Source organism: Bubalus bubalis, chromosome 6 (genome assembly GCF_019923935.1).
Source record: "Bubalus bubalis isolate 160015118507 breed Murrah chromosome 6, NDDB_SH_1, whole genome shotgun sequence".
NCBI classification, from domain to species: domain Eukaryota; kingdom Metazoa; phylum Chordata; class Mammalia; order Artiodactyla; family Bovidae; genus Bubalus; species Bubalus bubalis.
In genome coordinates, this window is record NC_059162.1 from 51,661,406 (window position 1) to 51,684,950 (window position 23,545).

The 23,545-nt window shown below is 42.8% G+C and overlaps 1 protein-coding gene across 5 annotated transcripts in view; it reads left to right on the forward strand.

Moving 5' to 3' along the window:
* TGFBR3 (transforming growth factor beta receptor 3) overlaps positions 1–23,545 on the forward strand; it is a 207,991-nt gene that overhangs the window by 74,321 nt on the left and 110,125 nt on the right. For 2 of the 5 annotated variants that reach the window (XM_006054474.4, XM_006054473.4), the window contains one exon: positions 13,041–13,225. In XM_006054474.4, coding sequence (XP_006054536.2) covers positions 13,041–13,225 — 185 coding nt within the window. Of the gene's footprint in view, positions 1–6,224; positions 6,518–13,040; positions 13,226–23,545 lie in introns of those variants that run through there. The other 3 variants (XM_025288286.3, XM_025288287.3, XM_025288285.3) reach the window with 3 other exon arrangements.

Below are 23,545 nucleotides of genomic sequence, written 5' to 3' on the forward strand. Positions count from 1 at the left end.
AGAACCAAGCAAATTTCCAATTCCAGAAAAGGAGTTTTTGTGTGCATTAAGAATTCCCAGATCCCTGAATGAAATTCACTATAGAGCGTATTTCCTCTATTTGTAATGAAGCTATATAAGAAAGGGTTTCCTTTGTGGCTCAGCTGTTAAAGAATCCACCTGCTATGCGGGAGACTTGGGTTCGATCCCTGGGTTGGGAAGATCCCCTGTGGAGAAGGGAAAAGCTACCCCCTCCAGTATTCTGGCCTGGAGAATTCAATGGACTGTATAGTCCATGGGGTTGCAGAGTCGGACATGACTGAGAGACTTTCACTAGTTTCTATATAAGAAAAATTATGTGCCTATGTTGTTTGTAAAGTAACTCTTGCAATCACTGATCTTTGCTTTATAAGCCTCTTAAATTCAGACTTAGGAAGAATATTTTCTTATCCAAAGAACTGATTTGTTTCCTTTTTTGAGATCTTATAAACGTCACATTTTCTTTTTTTTTAACCTTGACTGGTGAGAAGCTCAGAATTAGGTTTGGTGTGCAAATAAAGTTGTTTCTGAAGTTCTTCAATAAGGTTTTTTTTTTTTTTTTTTTTTTTTAAATAGCCACTTTTAATTGATTGGCAGTTTAAGTTTTCTGGGCCCATTTTTTTTGTTGTTGTTGTTGTTATATTTCCTTTTTTTTTTTTTATTACAAGCCCCTCAGTTTCCTTTCTAGAAGTGGATGAGTATATGAATAATAAAGGAATATTTTGCATGGCATTTTGGTTGGATCAGGAATTTTCTAGGAATAGAACTTATTAAAACTGGGGGATTCTGGATCAGACCTATCTTGGTACCTTAATTTTGCATATTTAAGACCAGAAGCATGGAAATTCAGAATGTCTGAAATGTCTGAAATTCAGAAAGGACTGGAGGCGAAGGTCTTTTTACCAACAACTGTGGGTGACAGTGAGGTAATTGACATACATAGTCCCACAGTTCCTTTATTTCTGATTCCTAATGCAAAAGGAGGTTGAGACAGGTTAAAAAGTACCTTTTTAGGACATATACTATAGTTGGAGAGTTGGTAATAATAATTATAGTTAAATGATAATAAAAATGAGTTAATCCTAAGAACTGTGTTTGACTGAAGAATTCATTAGCCAAAAAGTGCTTGTGAACATTTGCCTCATGCTAAGCACTGTGCCAAGCACTTGGGTAGATATAAGGTAAGCAAAAGAAACATGGTCCCTGCCTTCATGGTGTTTCCAGCTAAGTAGAAGACACCCAGACACAAGCTAGGATAAATGAAACAATAGGTTTATAACTAAAAGCTATTACTAGCCATAAGGAAAAAAAAATGTAATAAGAGGCTTATGGAGTCTCTGAATTTAGTAAGGTATGAAAATGTGGTTCCAGTCCAGGGCTGCTTAGCACAAATATCCATCTGTCTTTTGAAGGTCTGTTGTTTCTCCGTCTACACTGAGAAGTCCTGTCAATGGCTTTGTTTGACTGAATCCTGGAAATTCCAGCTCCATCTCTACTCCTGAGCCTTTTAGCTTCACTGTGGAAGGAGAAAGAGCACATTAATTTTTATAGATTTCTTTGCAAACTATCAGCTGTTTCTTAACAGAAGCACCTGAGCAGCGACCTACCTTGTTTGAAGAGGAAGGACTATGATTTAGTATTGTAATTGGATTTGATGTATCATTGATGCTTGGTAATTTTGGCATTCCTGTTAAGCATTTCCTGCATTCCTTTAACTACCAATTGTTGAGTGCCCCGTCTATATATAAAATCTTTAAAGTCAACGTATTTTAGTTCATGGCCCAGTTTGTACATGTGGCTGTAATTAGTAATATTTTTCATGGCCAAACCAATAGTTGATAGATTTTCCTTTTTTAATCTCTTGCCTCCTATTTATAATCAGGACCGGTGGTTACAGCCTGTGATTCACCTCCCCAGCAGTTGTGGTTTCCGCCTTCCATCCTTTCTGACCATCCCCCCACTTACAGCTTCTTGTCTTGCCACCAACCCAGACCCTGCACCCCAGCCCTAACGGAGGGCTCAGCCGTCCCTGAGAAGCATGTTATAATTCTGTTGCAGCAGGTTATAATTCTGTGTTTGTGTGCATGTCTTTACCTCTATTTCTCCCATTTTTCCTTTCTCATCAGACACCAATTTGCTAGAGATTTAAAAAAAATTAGTTTAGCAATTATCTTAAGTGGAAGTCGAAATCTGAGAGACATATTTGGTGATGTTATCCCTCAGGGTTAATGAGGAGTGGCTTTCCGGCCCTGCAAATTTCACTCTACTGTAAAATATTGCATTAGTAGGAATTAAATTATAATTTTTATTGGTTGCATGCCTAAATTGAATTTAATATCTTGATTCCAGATCAATTATTTTCCTTTAAATAAAGAAGTATACTTAAATTATTTTGTGTATCTCAAAAACACAGTAGGAGGAAACAGATTCCGTTTTCTTCTATCCTCCAAATCTTCAATTTGTCTTGGTCCCTGGGCTGAACCATTTAGGCAATAACATTCCATAAATTCTAATCTCCTCATAAATGAATTCTGTAGCCAATGTTCCCTTCATTCCCAGGTTCCTTTAGATCTTGTCAGAAAAACAGGAACAAGTGTACCATCTTATCGATGGAAAGTAAACAGTAAGAAAGTTGGCCAAGATGGTGCCTGATTATTCTCATTCTGGACTGTGGGAATTCCTGGAGGCAGAAACATGACCTGTTCTCACCTTTTGGAGTTGTACTTCCAGATTGTGCTCAGAGAACTGGAATTTTTACTCTAATACTGAATATAGTTTTATTTTAAATCTGCTTAGTGCAGTTCTTAGAAATAATTTTTGGGGAGTAATGGCTAGGGAGTAGTATAAGAACATCTTATCTTGGATATTTTATTAATATCATTCTAAAAGTTCATAAAGAAAACTTTTTTTTTTCAGTTGAAGAAAATGTTTTCATTCATATTATTTCTCCTCTCCCTAGAGGACTTTATGTTTCTAACAGTAATTGAAATTTGTAAAGTGTCTGCATGTATAGGGTCTCATTTGATCTATGAATTGAGCCTGTCATAATGTAAAAGAAAGGGAGATTATGGGAAACTAAAAGACAAAGTCAAACAACTGTAAGTGGCAGACCTGGATTTAGAATGCAGCTCTCAGATCTCCTGGTCTCTAATGCAAGGACTCTTTGCAGTGCTCATTGGTGACTTCTGGGACATGCTTCTTCTGCTACCTTTTCTTTTCAGGTTATTAAACACACACACACACACACACAAAATGAAACAACCCCCCAGAGCTGGGTAAATCCCCTGATACTTCTAGGTTGTATAGTGGTGTTTTGCTTAGATGGATGGCTTGGCACTTGCCAACACTTTGAGAATTTAGATTCTTAAAGAAGCTCTGCCCATAGTTTCCTTTTGAATATTTAAAAACACAACTTGAACACAGGAAGTTCTTCAACACAGATGCACCATGATTTCAACACAACAATGTGCAAATAACTATGCACTGGCTTTTGGCCCAAGAAGTTGGAGGGTTGACTTCTTGGAAGAGTGCTAGTTTGTCAAGAGAAAGGTTTGGATTTAGATATTCACTTGGAGAATGAATGAAACTATGATAAGATATGCCTGAGGAGTTGTTCTCTTAAAAAAAAAAAAAACTGGCTGTTTTTTCCTGAGAAATCCATAGTACAGGATTTAGAAAATTATATGCTCTTCTGCCTATCTTTTTCCTATCATGGATAAGCTTTAGTTGTAAGCCAAGTTTTACTGTTGAAAAAACCCAGGTGGGGGCTGTGGTAGAAAGGTCCCTCTTTGAATTTTAATGGTGGTGCATTCCACAGCTCCATCCCCAAGGGGCTGTAGCTCCAATGAGTTGTAATTTGAGAAGGTATAAACACGAACATATGTTGTGTACACTGCATGAGCTTGGAGCCTTCCAGGTGTTTTTTCTTGGAGCTTTGTTTTTGCATCATATCCTGATGCTTGTCACGTACCCTCTCATAAAGTTCCATTCGAGCCAGACTGTGCCTTTGACCAAAATCACCTTGGGTGCCCTTTCTTACAGATTCTTGTATCCTGTGGGGGTAGAAGGGATTTTTAACTCAGGGGCAGAATAGATCCTGCAGTGCCCAGTCCCACAATCTGTGGGAGTTTGTCCCTCTTCGCAGCTGACAGCATTGTGGAATTCCCTGTGGGACCATAACAGAAACCCTTATTAGCCAATGGTGTTGTTGGAATAAAATCTCCCCACTGCAGTGTCTTGGTCCCAGGCTATAATGTTACCCGCTGATTCCCTCTGCATCTTTACCACTTTTATTACAGCTGAACACACGCTCCTCATTAGTACTCTGGGTGATATGGGGAATCAGTGTGTTAGAAATTATGTGGAATAGGTACCAGATGTTTGTGTCAACTTGGTATGTATTGGTATTTAGAATGCTTAAGGATCACATTTATTAAATGTGAAAATTACTTACTGTCCCTTCCTCCAAACAATCACTCTCCCCCTTCCCAACCCCCAATATTTTACTCTGTGTTGCATGAGGTGTGATATTAATTTCTTTGGGGACAGATTAAATTTAAAATGTGTGCAGCAAATGGGTCTGTTCCCAAATGCTTTGTCTGCATTTTGTCAAATCTGAGGGCTGGCTTGCAGCCAGTGGGGATGTGGGGGTTCTGTAACCGAGATTGGAATGCTGTGTTGTAGCTAAGGATATAATGAAAGGGTGAGTCCGTTTGCATTTTTTTCTTTAAGTGGAACTGGGAATTTAGACATTCATGTTATAGCCAGACCTAGGAACATTTCCCATGTGTGCAGATAAGCAGGCATTAGTGAGAAAGAGGAAGACATTTGGAAAAATGAGAAATGAGCTTGTGCTTTCTCATTAAATATATGGCCTTTTAAGTCAACCGAAAGGTTGCAAGTGTGATCCAAGCAATTCTTTTATTGCATTTTATTTTATCAGACATGAATTATGTTTATGTTTGGCCATGACGCTGTCCTGTTCATCACGTCCAGAGGTGCAGGACTGGAGGATGCAGGCAGTGGCTTGTCATGGGAAGAACTTGGATCTGGAGTCTGAGAGTACTGGGTTTGAATCCTACCCTGCTGCTTACTGGTGGTGTGTGACCTTTGGCAAGTCGCTTAACCTTTCTGAGTCCCAGTTTCTACTGGGGGTTTTAAGTGGGGGTTTTAGCAGAATCTTTGCAGTTGTGCTATGAGGATTAGAAACTATATGTATACAGCATGCAGCTCCGAGAAGGTGCATAATAACTCTACATATGAAGAATTAAACCCTGGCTTATCGCAGGAGCTGGAGGCTGAGGGGTCTCACCATATGCTTCACAGCACTGCTCCAGGTGGCCCAGCTGCTGCACAGAGGGCCCTGCCTGCTGATGGAGGCCGCTTGGTCTGGGCCACCTGGGGAGTTTCTTACCACGGGGTTTACTTGAATCTGTGTTGCCTTCAGGTCCGTAAATGTTTTTACTCAGTTCAGGTAGCATTTCGTGGGTGAATAGGGGCTGTGTGTCTGTCCTGGTTGCCCAGGAGGGTACTGAGCAGTAAAAACAGAGTCTGGCTTAATTAGATTCTTTTGGAAATTATCCCCAAAGACTTGTGGATGGGCCATGTACTAGATGTCCGGAAGAAACAGAAATACCCAGATTGGGAGGCAACAGGCAGAAGCATCTCTGGGGGTGTGTTACTCTCAGGAAGCACTTCACCGAAATCTGCACCCAGCTCTGTGGCTTACAGCAATATACTTACAGTGGGAATGATATCTGTTCTACCCATGTTATAGAATTTCCATAAAATGTCTTTTAACTATAAAGTACAGTGCAAGCTTAACAGGATTGTTGTTTATGAACAGCACTTCTTTCTGCTGTGATCTGTGCCCTGTTGGTTCTCACTGCAGTAAGGTAGCTTTTGGTGAGCCGCTCAGCAGCACCACTAGGGCATGTGCTCACTTGCTCACTTGGGCTTTGGGGAAGAGATGGCTCAGGGAGGGAAGGGCTGTGGGTTTCTAGCAGTGGCCGCAAGAGAAACTGCCAGCCCTCTGAGGCAGTCACTGAGAGCTGACAGTAGCAGAGCTCACGGGTCACCGCAAAAGTGAGCATGTGAGTCAGACAGGGTTTCAGAGCATGTTTTCCTGGTTTCTGAGCCTTTGTGACTGTGAGGTGCTGTGCTTGGGCCCCGTGGTGGTCATGTGAGAATCATGGCCACCTTCCTACTCCAGGCTCACGTGGTGGAGTCTGGGGAGGGAATTAGCGCTTCCCAGGTGGAAACTCTTCTAACTGGAGATGAGTCTGCCATCATGTGGGCAGCCTGATGGGGAAGGATGGAAAACCAGTTGCTGGAGGCAGGCTGTGGCTGCAGGAGAGGGGCAGGAAGGCCTGGAGGCTGATTCAGGAAGTGGCAGGATGAGGCTGGGGGTGTGCCTTGCTGATGGGAAGCGGAGATTGTTATGTCTCCTTGGAGAGAAGTGTCTTGCCAGAGCATGTTGGGGAAGAGAGGACGAAAACAGGTTTGCGTTTCCTGTCTTCTGTGACATTTGAGGGTGGGGAAGCCCTGATGGGGACTTGATTCTTAGCAACCAAAAATGTTCTGCTCAATTTTTTTTCCCCTTTAGCATAAGATTGAAGCTTTGCGGGGGAAGGGATGATTAGGGGGTTTGGGATGGACATGTCCATCCGCGCTGCTGTATTTAAAATGGATAACCAACAAGGACCTCCTGGGCAGCAGGTGGAACTCTGCTCAATGTTATGTGGCAGCCTGGATGAGAGGGGAGTTGGGGGAGAATGGATACATGTATATGTGTGACTGAGTCCCTTCACTGTTTTCTTGAAACTATCACAACATTGTTAATCAGCTATACCCCAATACAAAACAAAAATTAAAAAAGACGAGCTGTGGCTACTAGGTAAAGAGTCAAAGAAAGACGCTAAGATAGAGTCTCCTATTTGATATGATCCTTTGTGCATGGATCACCTCATTGTTCTTTCCCTTTTCCTCTCCTGTCCCCTTCCTCATTAATATTTGAATGCATACTATGTGATAGACATTATGCTCATATAAGGGATACAGTGGAAACAGAATGATTGGATTCCACATTTTAGTGGTATTTGTAGTCCTAGAATGTATGCAGGTGTTAAACAGATAATTGCACAAAGAAATGTTGCTTGCTTCTTGGAAGAAACACTATGACTAACCTAGACAGCATATTAAAAAGCAGAGAGATTACTTTGCTGACAAAGGTCCATCTAGTCAAAGCTTTGGTTTTTCCAGTAGTCATGTATGGATATGAAAGTTGGACTATAAAGAAAGCTGAGCGCTGAAGAATTGATGCTTTTGAACTGTGATGTAGGAAAAGACTCTTGAGAGTCCCTTGGACAGCAAGGAGATCCAACCAGTCCATCCTAAAGGAAATCAGTCCTGAATATTCACTGGAAGGACTGATGCTGAAGCTGAAACTCCAATACTTTGGCCACCTGATGCGAAGAACTGTCTCATTGGAAAAGACCCTGATGCTGGGAAAGATTGAGGGTGGGAGGAGAAGGGGAAAACAGAAGATGTGATGGTCAGATGGCATCACTGGCTCGATGGACATGAATTTGAGCAAGCTGTGGGATTTGGTGATGGACAGGGAAGCCTGGCATGCTGCAGGTCGCAAAGAGTCAAACATGACTGAGTGACTGAACTGAACCACATGAAATGCAGTGAAGAGAAATAGTACCATGAGAGTACCAAAAAATGTATATCTAATGTAAAAGAGCTAAGAGAAGCTTCCTTGAGAGATCTGAAGAATGAATAGGGGTTCATCACACCAAGGCAGGGGTAAGTGATAAGAATGGTGGGGAAAGTGTTGCTGAAAGAAACTTTGTACATGCAGGCTCTGGTGGGAAGAAGGTTGGTATTTTTGATGAAGTAAAATAAAGCCAGTATATAAATTAAGGTAGGTTGAGCTATAAATGGCAGAAAACTCAAAATAATGTTGGTTTGAATAAGAGAAAAGCTACATGTATTTCATATAAAAAAAAGCAGTCCAGAGCTGAAGCAACAGCGCCACGTTCATCAGTGACCCAGGCAACATCTGTCTTAATGCTTTGTTAGACTCACCACGTTGCTACCATCTTATGGCCCAAGATGGCTGTTTTAGCTCTGTCCATCACAGTCTGTATTCCAGCTAGCAGGAAGGAGGAGAGGTCAGAAGAGCACAACTCCTTCCTTCCTTAAGAAACTTCTGAGAAATTGTATATATCACCTCAGGCTATATCTAGCCAGAATTTCATCACATGGCCATACATTAGCATTAGCTAGCACTTCCAGTATAATGTTGAAAATGAGTGATGAGAGGGGATATTCTTGTTGATTTTAGTGAGAAAGCTTTTAGTTTCTCACCATTAAGTACAGTGGTAACTGTGAGATCTTTTGGTACAGGTTTTTTATCCAGTTAAGGAAGTTCCCATCTATTCCTACTTTGCTGAGAGTCCTTATCATGTGTGACTGTTAGATTTTGTAAAATGCTTTTTCTGCTTTTATTGATATAATTATGTGATTTTTATCCTTATTTTGGTTTTTTAGCTAGTTGGTGAGATGGATATATTAATTGATTTTCAAATGTTGCATACCTGGGATACTTCCCACTTGATTGTGGTATATAATCCCTTGTATCCATTGCTGGATTTGATTTGCTAGTATAATTTTTGCACCTGTGTTCACGAGACATACAGGTCTGTAGTCTTCTTTTCTTGCAAGGTCTTTGTCTGGCTTTGGTATTAAGGTAATGAGTTAGAAAGTATTCCCTCTGCTGCTGTCTTCTGAAAGAGATTATAGAGAATTGGTGTAATTTCTTAAATGTTTGGTAGAATTCACCAATGAGCCCATGTGGGCCTAATGTGTTTTAATGAAAACTTTCACTTTACAGAGATACTAACTTGGGAGGCAGGTGTGAATTTGAGGCCTTGAGTGACTGGGGCAGGCTTAGAAGAGTTACTTAAATTCATTGAACTTACATTCCTATTCTTTAAAATGGTGATAATACCACTTGCTTAGGGTGGTATTGGAATGATATACAGTACCTAGCACTGTCCAGCCTATAGTGAACAATTACTGGGAGCTACTTATTTATTTACTTATTACTTACTTACTAACTAGACCAGACTGACATTGTGTGTTGAGCTGTTGAAGACACCATTTCTTACATACCCTTGGAGGATGGGATAGATAGTTTCTGATTTTTCTTTTCTTTTATCTCTCTTTCACAATCTGTCTCCCTCCATCCCTCTCTTCCTTCCTTAAGGAAGGAAGGATTAATATATCCATATTTTGGGTTAATATATCCATATATATGGATTAATATATCCATATTAATTGTTGTTGTTCAGTTGCTAAGCCATGCCAACTCTTTGCGATCCCATGGACCACAGCACACCAGGCTTCCCTGTCCTTCAGTCTCCTGGAGTTTGCTCAAACTCATGTCCATTGAGTTGGTGATACCATCCAACCATCTCATCCTCTGTCATCCCCTTCTCTTGCACTCAATCTTTCCCAGCATTAGAGTTTTTTCCAGTGAAAAATATATTAATCGTATGTTGTAGCTATTTTTCCTTTTTAAACTTGGAGGAAAAAAATTCATTAAAGCGTGTCAGTAACCAACACAACTTTAGTATGTCTGATGGTCAGGGATACTGTATACTGAGTGTATTTAAACGTTGACCCCAGTGGGTCTCTGTAAAGTGCAGCTATCCCATCAGTTGATCAGAGTGTGCCCTGTGCATTGCTTTCTCTCTGCTTTGATCTTGGACTGACTTGGATAACTCATGACTGGAGCTGCAGCCTATATAGTGGGGGTGTGCCTTGTTTTGGACTCTGTTAGGACAGGGAACAGACACTCTTAAGGTGAGGCATACTCGTCTTCAGTGCAGAAAGTTAGTCATTCAGTCGTGTCTGACTCTTTGCTGACCCCATGAACTGTAGCCCGCTAGGCTCCTCTGTCTATGGGATTCTCCAGGCAAGAATACTGGAGTGGGTAACTATTCCCTTCTCCAGGGGATCTTCCCAACCCGGGTTCAAACCTGGGTCTCCCCCATTTCAGGCAGATTCTTTACCATTTGAGCCACCAGGGAAGCCTGGTGCGGGGGGCATTCCTCTTCTGATTCCCTTCCTCTCTGGGCGAGACCTTATCCTTTCTTTTGTTGCCAGTGAGTTTTTTTTGTGGAGATGAGCAGTGTGGTGACTGAAGGAAGATCTTAATGGGTGATGGTGGTGTGTAAGGAGGAGGGTGGTAAGGAGAAGGGCGAATCAAGCAGACTGCAAGCCTTTTGCAGATGTGTTCTGGGTGGAATTGCAGCTCAGTCAGAGCTTTGCACATACATACAAAAATGGAACTGAGAAGTATTTTCATTTGTACTTCATTTGTGATAATGGCACATTCATGGCAGGAGGCTGTGAAATCAGTTTGGAAGGGTAGCAAGTATGGGTAGCAATAGCTGCTGCAAGTCCCCAGAGTTCAGTAGGAGTAGGAGACTTTCTGGAGCTCTGGGGTGTGAAAGGCACCTGACATCGCACTGTGGCTGGTAAGGGCTGGAGGAGGGGTGGGGGCACCCGCTCATACCCTTTGCCTTGCTCAGGGACTTCAGGGAGTTGCACGTCTAATACCTCCTGACTGTGCTGCTATGACGTCTTCCTTCACCACCTCTCTTTCTCAGAAACCGGCTGGGCTCAGGAGAGCAATACAGAGGGTGGCAGTGATTATTTGAGAAGGTACATACTTCACTTCAGACCAGATAACTGTTATCAGCCTAGATAATTTCTGTGAGTTCTGAAATAGACTTGGCACACCAGGCAGGTGTCTGCTTATAGTATAGCAGGAGGGATGAAGGATTGCCTGGTTTTGCATTTTAGACTGGGGCTGTAATCCTGGAGAGTATTTTTACTGTATGGAAGTCAGGAAGAACTCATCAAGTGCATGCAGGTCTTTTATCTGGTTCCATTTGGAAGGTGGTGATTTAGAATGCTATATGTTCAAGTCCCAGGCTCCTCAGCTCATTGAGGACAGCACCAATCTTACGGAGGTATGTGAGGTTTAAGTGTCACTGACTCCTCCTTATTTCTGGATGTCCCTCCCTAGCGATTCAGTTAATGCATGTCCATCAGTGTAGCAGTCTCTTTCCCATGTTAGCTCCATAAAGTCCCCTAATCACTGATCAGGGAGCGGACAGCTTTTTTTCTTTAAGCTTAATGATTCATCTAAGAAATATTTTTTTGCATCTTACACATGTGAGGCACTGCGATGGGTGCTGAGGATATAAGGATGATAATCCACAGCTATCAGGGAGGTCCCACTGGACTGGCAAAGACAGACTTATACACTGGTGGTTACAGCATAGAAAAGAAACAGCAGAAGAAAGGCAGAAAAATTATGGGAGGACCGAGGAAGTGACTGAGGATCTTCCTCAGTTTGGGATGTTTCTTATAGGGGTGGAGATAGCATGGAAGACGAGTTTGGGAAAAGGAAACAAGCTTGAATGAAGACTTGGAGTTGAGAAACATCATGTTTGGAGACCTTTAAGCCATTTGGGGTTCTTGGATGGGGGAGGGGTAAGGCTGGAGAAATAGGAAGGGGCTAGATCCAGAAAGGCCTTGCATGCCAGTTTAAAGAGCACAGGCTTTATTCATAGGCCAGCAGTTCTCTAAGGGATGGGACATGCCTACAGGGATGAGAGAGGCAGGTCTTTGCATTTGGAATGACCATTTGGTTGAGGACTGCCTGCCAATGCAGGAGACATAAGAGATGCAAGTTCAGCCACTGGGTCAGGAAGATCTCTTGGAGAAGGAAATGGCAACCCATTCCAGTATTCTTGCCTGGAAAATTCCATGGACAGAGGAGCCTGGTGGGCTACAGTCCATGCGGTTGCAGAGAATCGAACACAATTGATTGCAAACACAGTGCAATGCAATGAGGACCACGCTGGGTTAGGTGAACCATGCTTGTGTGGAAGGTAGGTTGGAGAGCTTGAGACCAGAGGCTCCTTCTAGGAATATCCACAATTGTCTAGGGACAGAGACAGTGACGGCTATAGGAAGTAGAGGTAGGAAGGAATAGATGGATTTCAGATTTAAGTTCTGATTGATTAGAGGAAGGGAGAATGAGGAAGCAGGAGCCACGGATGATCAGACCTTTACTTTTTCTTTCAGAGGCTCTGCTCGTATCCCACTTCTCTTGGGAGAGTCTTTCTGACCTCTCCCAAACTTTGCTGTATAACTCTGGCTTCAACTGCCTCTGCTCATTCCTTCTTGGTTTTGTACGTTCTTAAGTTTGTTTCGCTTTCTCTAAGAAGAGGAAGCACTTAAAAGGTAGAATCTACCTCTTATACTTTTTTGGGTGCAATTTTAGGTGTTTAATACCTATTAAACACCTATTAAATCTGTGTTCAATTCTTCCTTCCCCTCTTAGAAGAAAGCCAGAGATAAATGAAACAATTCATTTATCTCTGGCTTTCTTCTAAGAGGGGAAGGAAGAATTGAACACAGATGTCAGATGGGAGGTTTCCTCCATCCAGAAGAAAACATTTGTGACTTGTGTGTCTAAAAGGGAATTTAATCAAATACACATCAAAATCATCCAAAAGGAGTTTAAGGTTGGGGTTTTAGAAGAGTAGACTAGCTTTTTTAGCCGTTTAGTTCTAGAAACAACTTGGGCTTCCCAGGTGACTCAGATGGTAAAGAATCTGCCTACAATGCAGGAGACCCAGTTTCTATCCCTGGGTCAGGAAGATCCCCTGGAGAAGGAAATAGCAACCCACTCCAGTATTCTTGTCTGGAGAGCCCATGGACAGAGGAGCCTGGAGGGCTACAGTTCATGGTGTTGCAAAAGAGTTGGACACGACTAGCGACTAACAGTTTCACTTTTCACTTCTAGAAACAACTTACCTGGAAAGGCACCTCTGGTAGGTTGGCCGTGGCTTATACGTCCAGAACAGTTAATTTAATCATACCACAGTTGACTGCTGCCTCTGAAGGGTTCGTGTTTGTGATTCCCTCTGCAGGTCCAGAGCCCCGTGCCCAGTGTGAACTGTCGCCCGTCAACGCCTCCCATCCGGTCCAGGCCTTGATGGAGAGCTTCACCGCCTTGTCGGGATGCGCCAGTAGGGGCACGGTGGGGCTGCCCCAGGAGGTGCATGTCCTGAACCTCCGTCCCGCCGACCAGGGGCCTGGCCAGCCGCAGAGAGAGGTAGGTGCTGTGCCAGCTTTCTACCCACTGCCCCTTGGAATTTGTAAAGACACTTCTCTGGATGCGGAGTCCTCTTCTTCCATTCTGGGTTTAATGAGGATGCTCGTGTATGAACATAAGTGGGGAGGAGGACACAAAGTACAGGAGAGAGAGAGAAAGATTTCAATTAATCCAGAAGGGTTGCTCTCTGCACTGGGCAACTTCTTCTCTCTAGAGAGCTTTCTCCACTTTTCATCTTTCCTGCCCAACTCCCGCCCCCATATTGGAAAGAGTGTTTTTTGAGAATTTTACTTTTAAAACATGGTTGTGAAAAAACAATGTTGCCACTTTTCTGTTGTTGTAGAATGTCTCTCATTTCCTTCTGTGCTGTCTATCTTCTTTGTTTTTGTCTTGTGAGCCTACTGCTCCTGCAGGATGTGTCAGGGGAAATGGAATTATATTAATTCCATTGTATTAATATTCACATGAAATCCCTGGGGTGGGTAGCTCCTTATGTTAGCCAGGCATCTTCTCGAAGATGAAGATGGTCTTGGTGGTGGTGATGATGACCCAAGCTCGTAGTGACTCAGTATTTCCTCTGACCTCAGCACTGTTTGAACCACTCAAACACTTATTCCAAGAAGTCCTATTACTGCTCTCAATGTATAGGTTATAGACAGGTGCAGTGATAACTCACTTGCCCAAGGTCATTATCGTAAGAGCGAAATAGCCTCCTCTGTCTTGTGGCTCCGAAATGACCCACATTGTGGATAATGGTCATGCTACTTCTTTGAAGATAACACGCAGTTGTCATTCTTTCTGTTTTTAAGCTTCTGTGTCAGAAATGTTATCATTAGGGTATTATTTCTCTGGGAAGAGAGAAACCACAATACACCCCGATCCCAGTGAAGTGTACAAAAACTCATGCAGAGCAGAATTTATCTTTGAGCTTGTTACTGATCAAGAAAGTTAATTTCCAGAACCATTTGTTTATGTGCCTCAACCACTCTTCATTCCGGGTGGGCGGGGGGAGTAGGACTAGGGGAGGCGAGGTGTCAGAAGGGAAAGCAAACTGATTTTAATCATGTGAAAGTGTGTGGAGTTGGCTCATTTCAAAGACAAATCATCTAACCTTCCCAGCTACATTGGAAATTATTGTTAATACTCTTGGTTGCTTGCCATTGTTGCTGCGGCACATATTTCAGGTCAGATTTCCTTATCCCAGCAATGCGTCTTTAATTTTTAACTTATGGGGGAGAATTTGTGGTGGGAGGGGAAGAAGGGGAGGAGAAGTGCAGCTCATATGAGGTACTGCTGACTCCAGCAGTTCTTTAGCAGCAATAATTACTCATGTTATATATGCTGTCTCAGAAGAACCAAGACAGAAAAAACAAGTCCGAGCTATTACAAAAGCAGCAACAGCAGAAATTCTGCATGTTAAATTGTGCGGTACTGTTGTTGATTCTGAAAATAGATTCACATAAGACGATTGAAGCAAAAGAAAAATACCTCAAGGAATGACAGCAGAGCTCTCCCACACTTGTATTTACTGTATTAGATAAAAATAGACATGGTTGTCCTGAAGATACGTAAAATGAGCTGGCATCAAGGGACATCATATGCTCAGTGAGGAAGTAAAGAAAGAGGGCCTGTGGGGATAGTCTCTCAAACTTGGTTAAAAAATGTTGACTGTATGTATGATTTGGGATTAGTGATTTGAAGGTATTACTGAGAGTAGGCAGCTGAGGGAAATTGCATTCTTCCCGTCTTTGGGGGACTTTAAGGAATTAGATGGTTGTATTCTATTTTGTTAGAAGACAAAATGTTGGGATATGTGATCTTTGGAAATTCTCTCTGGCCTCTGAACTGCTCTCATAGGGTAGACCTGGAGTATTTTATGTCTACAGAGTGAGTGTCGAGGATAATCCAGAGCAGTAAGGCCCTGACAAAGAGACAACGAAGGAGAGTTTGTTTATGGACGATAAGATGGAGGAGGAAAAATAAGTATCTCTTACTTTCTTCATGTGTGACTCTGGAAATTCATTACTGCAGCCATGCCAGTAGCTTTTATTTTATTTATTTATTTTTATTTTTATTTTTTTATTTTTTTAAATTAATTTATTTTTTTGCCAATAGCTTTTAAAGATCATTTAGACTATATGACCCAGCAGTTCCATTCCTAAGAGTATATACTAGAGAAAAGAAAACATACGTTCACATGAAAACTTGTCCACGAATGTCATAGCAACATTATTCATAATAGCCAAAAAATGGGAACAACCTGCATGCCTGAATGCCTGTCAAAAGTGTTAACAACCTGAATGCCTGTCAATGGATAAATGGAGAAATAAAATGTGATATATATTTCCATATGATGGAAAGTTATTTAGCAATAAAAATGAATGAAATACTGATACATGCCAAAATGTGGATGAACCTTAAAAACATTATGCTAAGTGAAAGACACAAAAAACATATACTGTCTGATTCCATACATATGAAATGTCCATGGTAGACAAATTTACAGAGATAGAAAGTAAATTGGTGGTGGTTTAGGGCTGAAGGGCAAAAGAGAGAAATCGGGTACTGACTGAGTATGAGTACAGAGTTTCTTTGAGGGGGACAAAATGCTCGAAATTGAATTGTAGTTTTATGCATTGGAGAAGGAAATGGCAACCCACTCCAGTGTTCTTGCCTGGAGAATCCCAGGGATGGGCGAGCCTGGTGGGCTGCCATCTGTGGGGTCACACAGAGTCGGACATGACTGAAGCAACTTAGCAGCAGCAGCAGCAGCAGCAGATGGTTCCACTGTTGTATATGAATATTACTAAATACCATTGATAAATGTCAATAAATTGTGAGCATACTAAAAGCCATGGAGTTGTACTTTAAATGGGTGAATTTTATGGCATGTGGATTTTATTTCAGTAAAGCTGTTAATCAGCCCTAAACAACCACCAACTTACTTTCTATCTCTGTAACCTTAAATAAAAGTTACCTTAACTATCTCTATTTTTTTTAAACCAAGATTGCTTCCTCCTCCAACCTAAGCCCTTCCAACTCTTTCTGATGTTTTTAAAGATAACTTGATTTTTATACATATGCTATTTTATATGGTCTGTGCTAAAAATAACAACCAGTTGATTCTGGTGGTAATAATGGGAGGGAGGATCAGAGACAGCCTTTGTGCATGTTTCTACCAAATATTAAGGGCAAATATTTTTCAAGATGAAATGATAAATGTTGTTGCTTGTAAATTAGAAAAGAATGCCCTACTGGCTCCAAGCCATCATTACTTTGACTCCTATGACTGAGGTAGTTGTTTTTCATGCTGTCCTCCTTAAATGCAAGGGAATTACTAAATCAACCCCATCCCCACCCCCTCCTCCTGGCTTGTTATTGGTGGAGGATAAGCATTAAGATCTATTATAAATCATCCCTTCTCTAACATTTTTCTAAATTCCTGTCTCCCAAGCACCTTAAGTTTCCTCAACTGAGGAGCTGCTGCTGCTGCTGCTAAGTCGCTTCAGTCGTGTCCGACTCTGTGCGACCCCATAGACGGCAGCCCACCAGGCTCCCCTGGCCCCGGGATTCTCCAGGCAAGAACACTGGAGTGGGTTGCCATTTCCTTCTCCAATGCATGAAAGTGAAAAGTGAAAGGGAAGTCGCTCAGTCGTGTCCGACTCTGTGCGACCCCATGGACTGCAGCCTTCCAGGCTCCTCCATCCATGGGATTTTCCAGTCAAGAGTACTGGAGTCGGTTGCCATCACCTTCTCCGCAACTGAGTAGAAGCTTCTGCTTTTCCTCTGTGGAGGATATAACAGCCTACACCTGAAAGTAATAACCGCAGCAGGTTGACAAGATTTGGGGAAACAGTTATACTTAAGTTAGATAAACAATTTTATAGGCCAGCAGAGAATTTGTATCAGAAGCATGCTTGCTACAATGAGTAATACAAAGCTGTCTGTGGTGAAGCATGGTTTTGCTATTGACTTCCCTGCTGGATTCTCATCAGGACAACACAGACCTGTAGTTGTATTTTCCATCTGAGACCACACCTCTCATTTGTAATCATCGACTTTGGAAATAGCAGTCCTGGAAGTGAACAGTAAATTGGAAAAAGACTCTTTGGCGACAGAGGTGGGCAGAAGAAGGTAAATAGGCCTGAGAGATCAGTTTTGTCTTTTAGAATAAGTGGGATGTATCATAGGTTTTGGGCTTCCTTGATGACTCAGTGGTGAAGAATCTGCCTGCCAGTGCAGGAGACATGGGTTGGATCCCTGGGTCAGGAAGATTTGCTGGAGGAGGAGATGGCAACCTCCTCCAGTATTCTTGCCTGGGAAATCCCATGGACAGAAGAGCGTGGTAGGCTGCTGTCCACGGGGTTGCAAAAGAGTTGGACATGACTTAGCAACTAAACAACAACAAATCACAGGTTTCATCCTCCCTGTGCCCTTTAACTTCAAAGTAAAATCTGCCCGGGCACGCCCACTGCCCCTGCCACCCCCCGCCCACACACACACACACACTCTTTTCCTGATGACCCCATGCGCCTGCCCCTGAGTTTGGTCCCTCTGGGTGTTTCCTGTTTCCCAAGAAGGTTTGTAGCACTACTAAGAGGCTGCTTGTTGACAGTGATATACTTTCATTAGTTGCTGGAATGGCAACAATTTTGCTCCCTATCATCTAATTTTTATTGTGACCTGTTTTTTGTGTGGCAGTGCTTCTTTTCTATTTCCCATTTGTCTAACTGCTTGCTTATTATGAAAAGCCCTTAGTTAGCAGTATGTATGTGTAGAACAGATTCTGGGAGTAATTATGGGTGTTTAAATTTATGTACGTGTTTTGACATCAAAGAAGCAACTGTTAATGGGCGTGCCATGCCAGTGAGAGGGCTGTAGGGTGCAGTGAGGATCTGGGAGGATCCATTGTCTTGGGAAAGGGGCCAAGTTTAATAAATTTATCCTCACCCGTTAGAGGGCTTCCCTGGTGGTTCAGACAGTAAAGAATCCACCTGCAATGCAGTAGGCTGGGTTTGATTCTTGGGTTGGGAAGTTCCCCTGGAAGAAGGCATGGCAACCCACTCCACTATTCTTGTCTGGAGAATCCCATGGATAGAGGAGCCCGGCGGGCTACAGTGCATGGGGTTGCAAAGAGTCAGACACTGAGTCAGACTGAGCGACTAAGCACACACACACACCTGTGAGAAAGCTCAGAACCCTCCATTTTTTTTATGTATTATTCTGTTTCGTTCCAAAAGGGATTTGAGATGGGCTTACAACAACAGACATACCAACAATGTAAGCAGAAATGCAAAATGAGGACAAAGAAGTGTAGTTTGTTAGAAAGATATAGTTTGATAGCCATGAGGGTTAATGTGATTGGCATGATTGAGTTTGAAATTTGGCTCCAGGCTTTAGGCAGGCAGGGCCAAATGGGATGTGTAGTTAATCACACATGTGGCTCCAGGTCACTTTTATTTTGGACCTTCTCTAAGGACTGTGGCATATAGTTGTTCCTTTTCTGGGTTTTTTTTTTTTTTTTTTTTTTTTTTTTTTTTTTTTTGAGGGCAGGAAAAGACCACAGTTGGGAGAAAGAGAAGGAAGTGAACCTGTCTAAAATTCGAACTGTTCTGCTTGCCTCTTAACAGCTCCCTTGTGTGTGTCTATGTTTAGTTGCGTTTGATTCTTTGTGGACTGTAGCCCGCCAGGCTCCTCTGTCCGTGGCATTTTCCAGGCAAGAATACTGGAGTGGGTTGCCATTTCTTTCTCTGGGGGATTCTTCCCCACCCAGGGATTGAACTTGAGTCTCTTGCATCTCCTGCATTGGCAGGTGATTTCTTTACCACTGTGTCACCTGGGAAGCCCTTCTAATTCATTACCCTTAGCTCCCTGAGGCCCCAGATAACAGTAACAGCGATGATCGTGGTGATGGTGAAGTGCCTGCTGTGGGCCAGCCACCTGCCCGCTGTGTCGTCTCTGCCCGTTCTCACTGTCGACCCGAAGGGAGGTTACACAGCAGACCCTGGATATGCAGCCCCACTCTGTTGGATTCTACAGTCCAGGCTTTCCCCGCAGTCCACTTCCCTTTCATCTTTAGCTCTGACCTGGCTCTGGCTATGAAACCGGCCATCGTGTCACACTTCAACCTGCTCCATGAGCCAGCAGATCTCCCACTGAAAGTTTGCGTTTCCTGCATAGGCTTCTGAAAGCTCTTTCCGATATTCAGAGCTCCTCTTCTTCCCCTTCCTTGTGTCTTTGGGGCAGTTTGGAGGGTGGTTTTGTGTGTAGCATTGTCTCCCTTTTCCTTTCTGGCTTAAAAGATTATCATGTCAAGTGTCAGTAATTAGAAAATGCGGGACTGAGTTTAGGAGCCCTTGCTCTCTATGTGGCTGTTAATCCTGCACTAAATGCCAACCTCCCATCTGTTTTTCACAGTTGATCATTTTCCTCCCCCCAAACAAAGCTTTTAACTGCCTCCACACAGTAACTCACCTGTCTTCTGCTAGTAGTCCATGACTTGTAACCAAACTTGCTGGAATTCTGTGGAGAGAAAACAAAACATTCAGGCACTCTTTCTGCTCTGAGTGAAGTACAGGAGCTTCAGTATGTGGACTTTGCCATCTGATTTGACATCTTTTTTGCTTCCTTTGAGGAATCTGGCAGTTTAGGAATTAAATTGGAGATCCCTGCAGCAACCTACTTACCGATCTATCTGTCTGTCATCTTTCCCCTGTTTCTGCAATATTAGGTGGACAACTTCTTTCTTTTTGGCCCCCACCTCCAGTTATTAAAATATGGACAGAACAGCGCAGGGGTTGGGGGAGTGGGTGGGTTTCTTACCTTTACATATCACCACTGAAAGAACTGATAGAAAATTTCAGGGCTGTTTTTTGGAGAGTACACATGTGGGAGCAGAAATATCAAATGAACACTAGCACACTAGGTACATTCCTACTCTCATGCAGGGCATTTTCCCCTCTGCTGTTATTTGTGAATGACTTCCCAATGCTACTCCTGTGTATATGCTGGGGAAAAAACCTCAAACGAACTCAAGGCTATTTATGTTTCAGAGATCTTATATGTAGCATGTGCTAAAATAAGCAGGCATCAAAGTAAACCCTCACACACAGACACTGTATATTGGTGAAATTCAGTTACTAAACAAACACTTTCCATGTGTAAACACTGCCGGGTGTTTGTTTAAATGGAAGTTGTTTTGGAAGTCACCCCGGCCTGACAGGTAAAGTCATCTCTGAACTGGCCATTTCGTCACAGACTGACAGCAGATTTATCAGAAAGTTACCCTGACCACGATGGTCTCATTTCTCAAAAGACATTCCTTTTCCTCTTTCTTTTTTTTTTTTTAATCTCTTTCCCTCTCCTCTGTCCCTTCTTCTTTCCATCTTTTCCCTCCTCCTTTCTTCCCCCATTCATTTGAGCCTTGCTGTGAAAATTATTTCATTAACTTGAAAGACAACCGAACCTGGCTTTCACGTAAAATTGGAGGCCCTAAATAAATAGGACAGCCATATTATTTAAAATGAGTTGCCCCTTCGCTTGAAGATACCCAGTGCAGGTTACATGATGACACCCTGCTGGGCAGTATGAAGGTGCCAGGCCAGGACTGGACAGAGGAGCAGGGGTGGGGCCAGCCAGGCAGCCAGACGCCCGGCTGCTATTTCAACAGAAGACAATGCAGGCCAGGTAGGGCTGGCCTTTGCTAGTTAACGATGGTTTCTAACACAATGGGGCAAGATGTTCAAACTCAAGCTACAGCTGACTCTCAAATGAGAACTCTCCAGAAACCCAATCTTGGAATTTTACAAAAAGGGAAAGCAGATTCAGAGCGATAATGGTGTTAATAAATATCAGGATTTAGCAAACCAATTAGGACATAAGAAGTGAAGAAGTTATAAGACACACTGGCTAGCCACGTGGCTTAAACCCTGCCGTTAACCGCCGTTAACGTAGCTCTCAGAAAGCACACTCCCTGCCCCACAGAGGGACTAAGCCTGGTTGGACTCTGCCATTTTAGCATGAGGTAATGCCGGTTATGTTTTTTGCTGGCTGGGAGCTGACAGATTGAAAAATCCTCTCTTGTTATTGCCTCTTCCCTAGTCTGGAGGAGAGGCTGCCTTGACTCCTTCTGAAATTTGTCCAGCAGCAGCATTTTCCAACGGGTGCAGTCTTGGTCTTTATGGAGGTTAGGGTTACGACCTCAACCCATACCCTTGTTGCCATGGTAACTGCTCTTGACTTTTAAAAAATTGTGTAATTTCCCCAAAATATTGTTAGGAAATATTTCTAACGTTTTCTGGGAGTACCCTCCACATTTTGAAAATGTGACTTTTTGCTTTTAGAACTCTTTGGGGAGTATTTTAAAAAAGCAATAGACCAAAGTAAAGAGCAGGTTTGCAAATCTGAGACCCAGATGTGCCGGTTGGGCAAATGCCTAGTTTGTGTGTGTTGCCGAGTGTCCAGATATCCAACTTGTATTTTTTTTCTTTCCACTTCTGATTTGCTCTTTTGACATTTTGTTTGAAAATGTCAATTTACTGGCTAATACCTCTGACTTAAATACCCAAACTCTGCAGAAGTATTCATTACTTTCAAGAGTTCCACTCTCCACTGTGTTTTTTTTTTATCTCTGTGAAAATGAGACATGTATTTAGTTACTCTCCGTTCCTTTCTCTCTCAGTGAAGAGGCTGTGCATGAACCTGGCTCTGCTGATAGCCTCTCTGCACCATCTTATTTCTTTTCCTTGTATACCCCACACCTTGAATGAGTGAGTCTGTGTTTCCTGCCTTCCCCTTCTTTCCTCTCTGTAGCCTGACGTTTGCTCTTCTGAATTTGTCTCTGGTGATTCCCTTTTGACCAACTCATGGGACGGTGGGACTGGAGAGATGCCCTCAAGACAACCCAGTTTTAACCACCTTCCAGACCCAGGGAGTGAAGCCATCGCTTATTCACTGTCAAACAAGAATTTGGTGTCAGGGCTGGACTGGACCCCAGAGACCCCAGCTCCTGTTGCAGAGTTCTTTCTACCACCACCCCTTTCCCTACTCTTCACCCCATGTCAGCTCCTTTTTCTGTGCCCCCTCTTCTAGCATCTCTCTCTGGGTTTCAGGATATTGCCTTAGCTTGGTTCTCTTTTTACCTTTTCATCTGTTTTTCTGTTTTGTTCCCAGCTTCTCTTTCTTTTCTCTCAGTGGTTTTGACTGAACTGTAGTCTTTGGCCCTGGTTTTCCCCTGTCTACTCTCCCTATAGTGGCTTGTCTGTTCTCAGGATTTGGATTGTCACCTCCATGCCAACGACTCCCCAGACTCTCTCATGGCTTCTTAAGTGGAGCTCCAGTCTACTCTCCAAAGCACTGTACCTCTCACGTCTTACCTCAGACTCTCAGGTGCCTGAGGTGTGCTATGGAGCAGTGGCTATCACTGTGGTTCTACCTGGTGTCAGATAGAGGGCTGACCTCAGCTGTCTCTTCCCAAGCATGTGACTCTGGGTGAGTTACTTAATTCTCTGAGCCCCAGTTTCCTCTTTGGTAAAATAGAGATGATAGTGGCAATTCTTTAGAAGATTCACTGAGGATGGAGAGACATCTCTATGGCCCCCTTAGGACTGGCACATATGCTTAGCACACAAGAAATAATCAAATGCTAGCTATTTATCTTTAAAATTGACTATAAAGCTGGTCTTCTCCTTACCCCCATGCTGGTTTATCAGTCTAACTTCTTTGTCCCGTCAACGGTACCACTACCATCTGTCTTGGGACAGTTTTTTCCACCACCTTTTTTTTTTTTTCCTTCAAATCATCTATGTGTGTTTTCAGCGTATTTTTTTTCATCCCCCCCCTCCCCCGGCCACTCTGCACAGCATGTGGGATCTTAGTTCCCCAAATAGGGATTGAACCCAGGACCCCTGCAATGGAAACATGGAGTCTTAATCGCTGGACCCCCAGGGAAGTCCTCTGTCTTGGGACTTTTGAACCATCTTGGACTTACCTATTCACTCAAACCCTGTATTTGTTCAGTCACCAAGTTTTATTGACCTTCCTCTGAAATTTCCCGAGTTTCTATGCTCCTCTCCACTGCCTTGCAGCTCCTTAACCAGTCTGTTGGGACTGGCCTAATCAGCATTAGGCCCTGATTATTTCAGTCCAGCTTGTGGGCCTCTTCATTAAAATGATTTTTCTCTAAAGAATGTTCTTATAACTGATTTATTTGTTCATTAATTTATAGACTTATTCAATGAGTTATTCATTGAGAACCTACTGTGTACTAGATAGACTCTCTGCTGAATTCCTCCTCATCGTTATGTCTTGAGCATTGCTGCG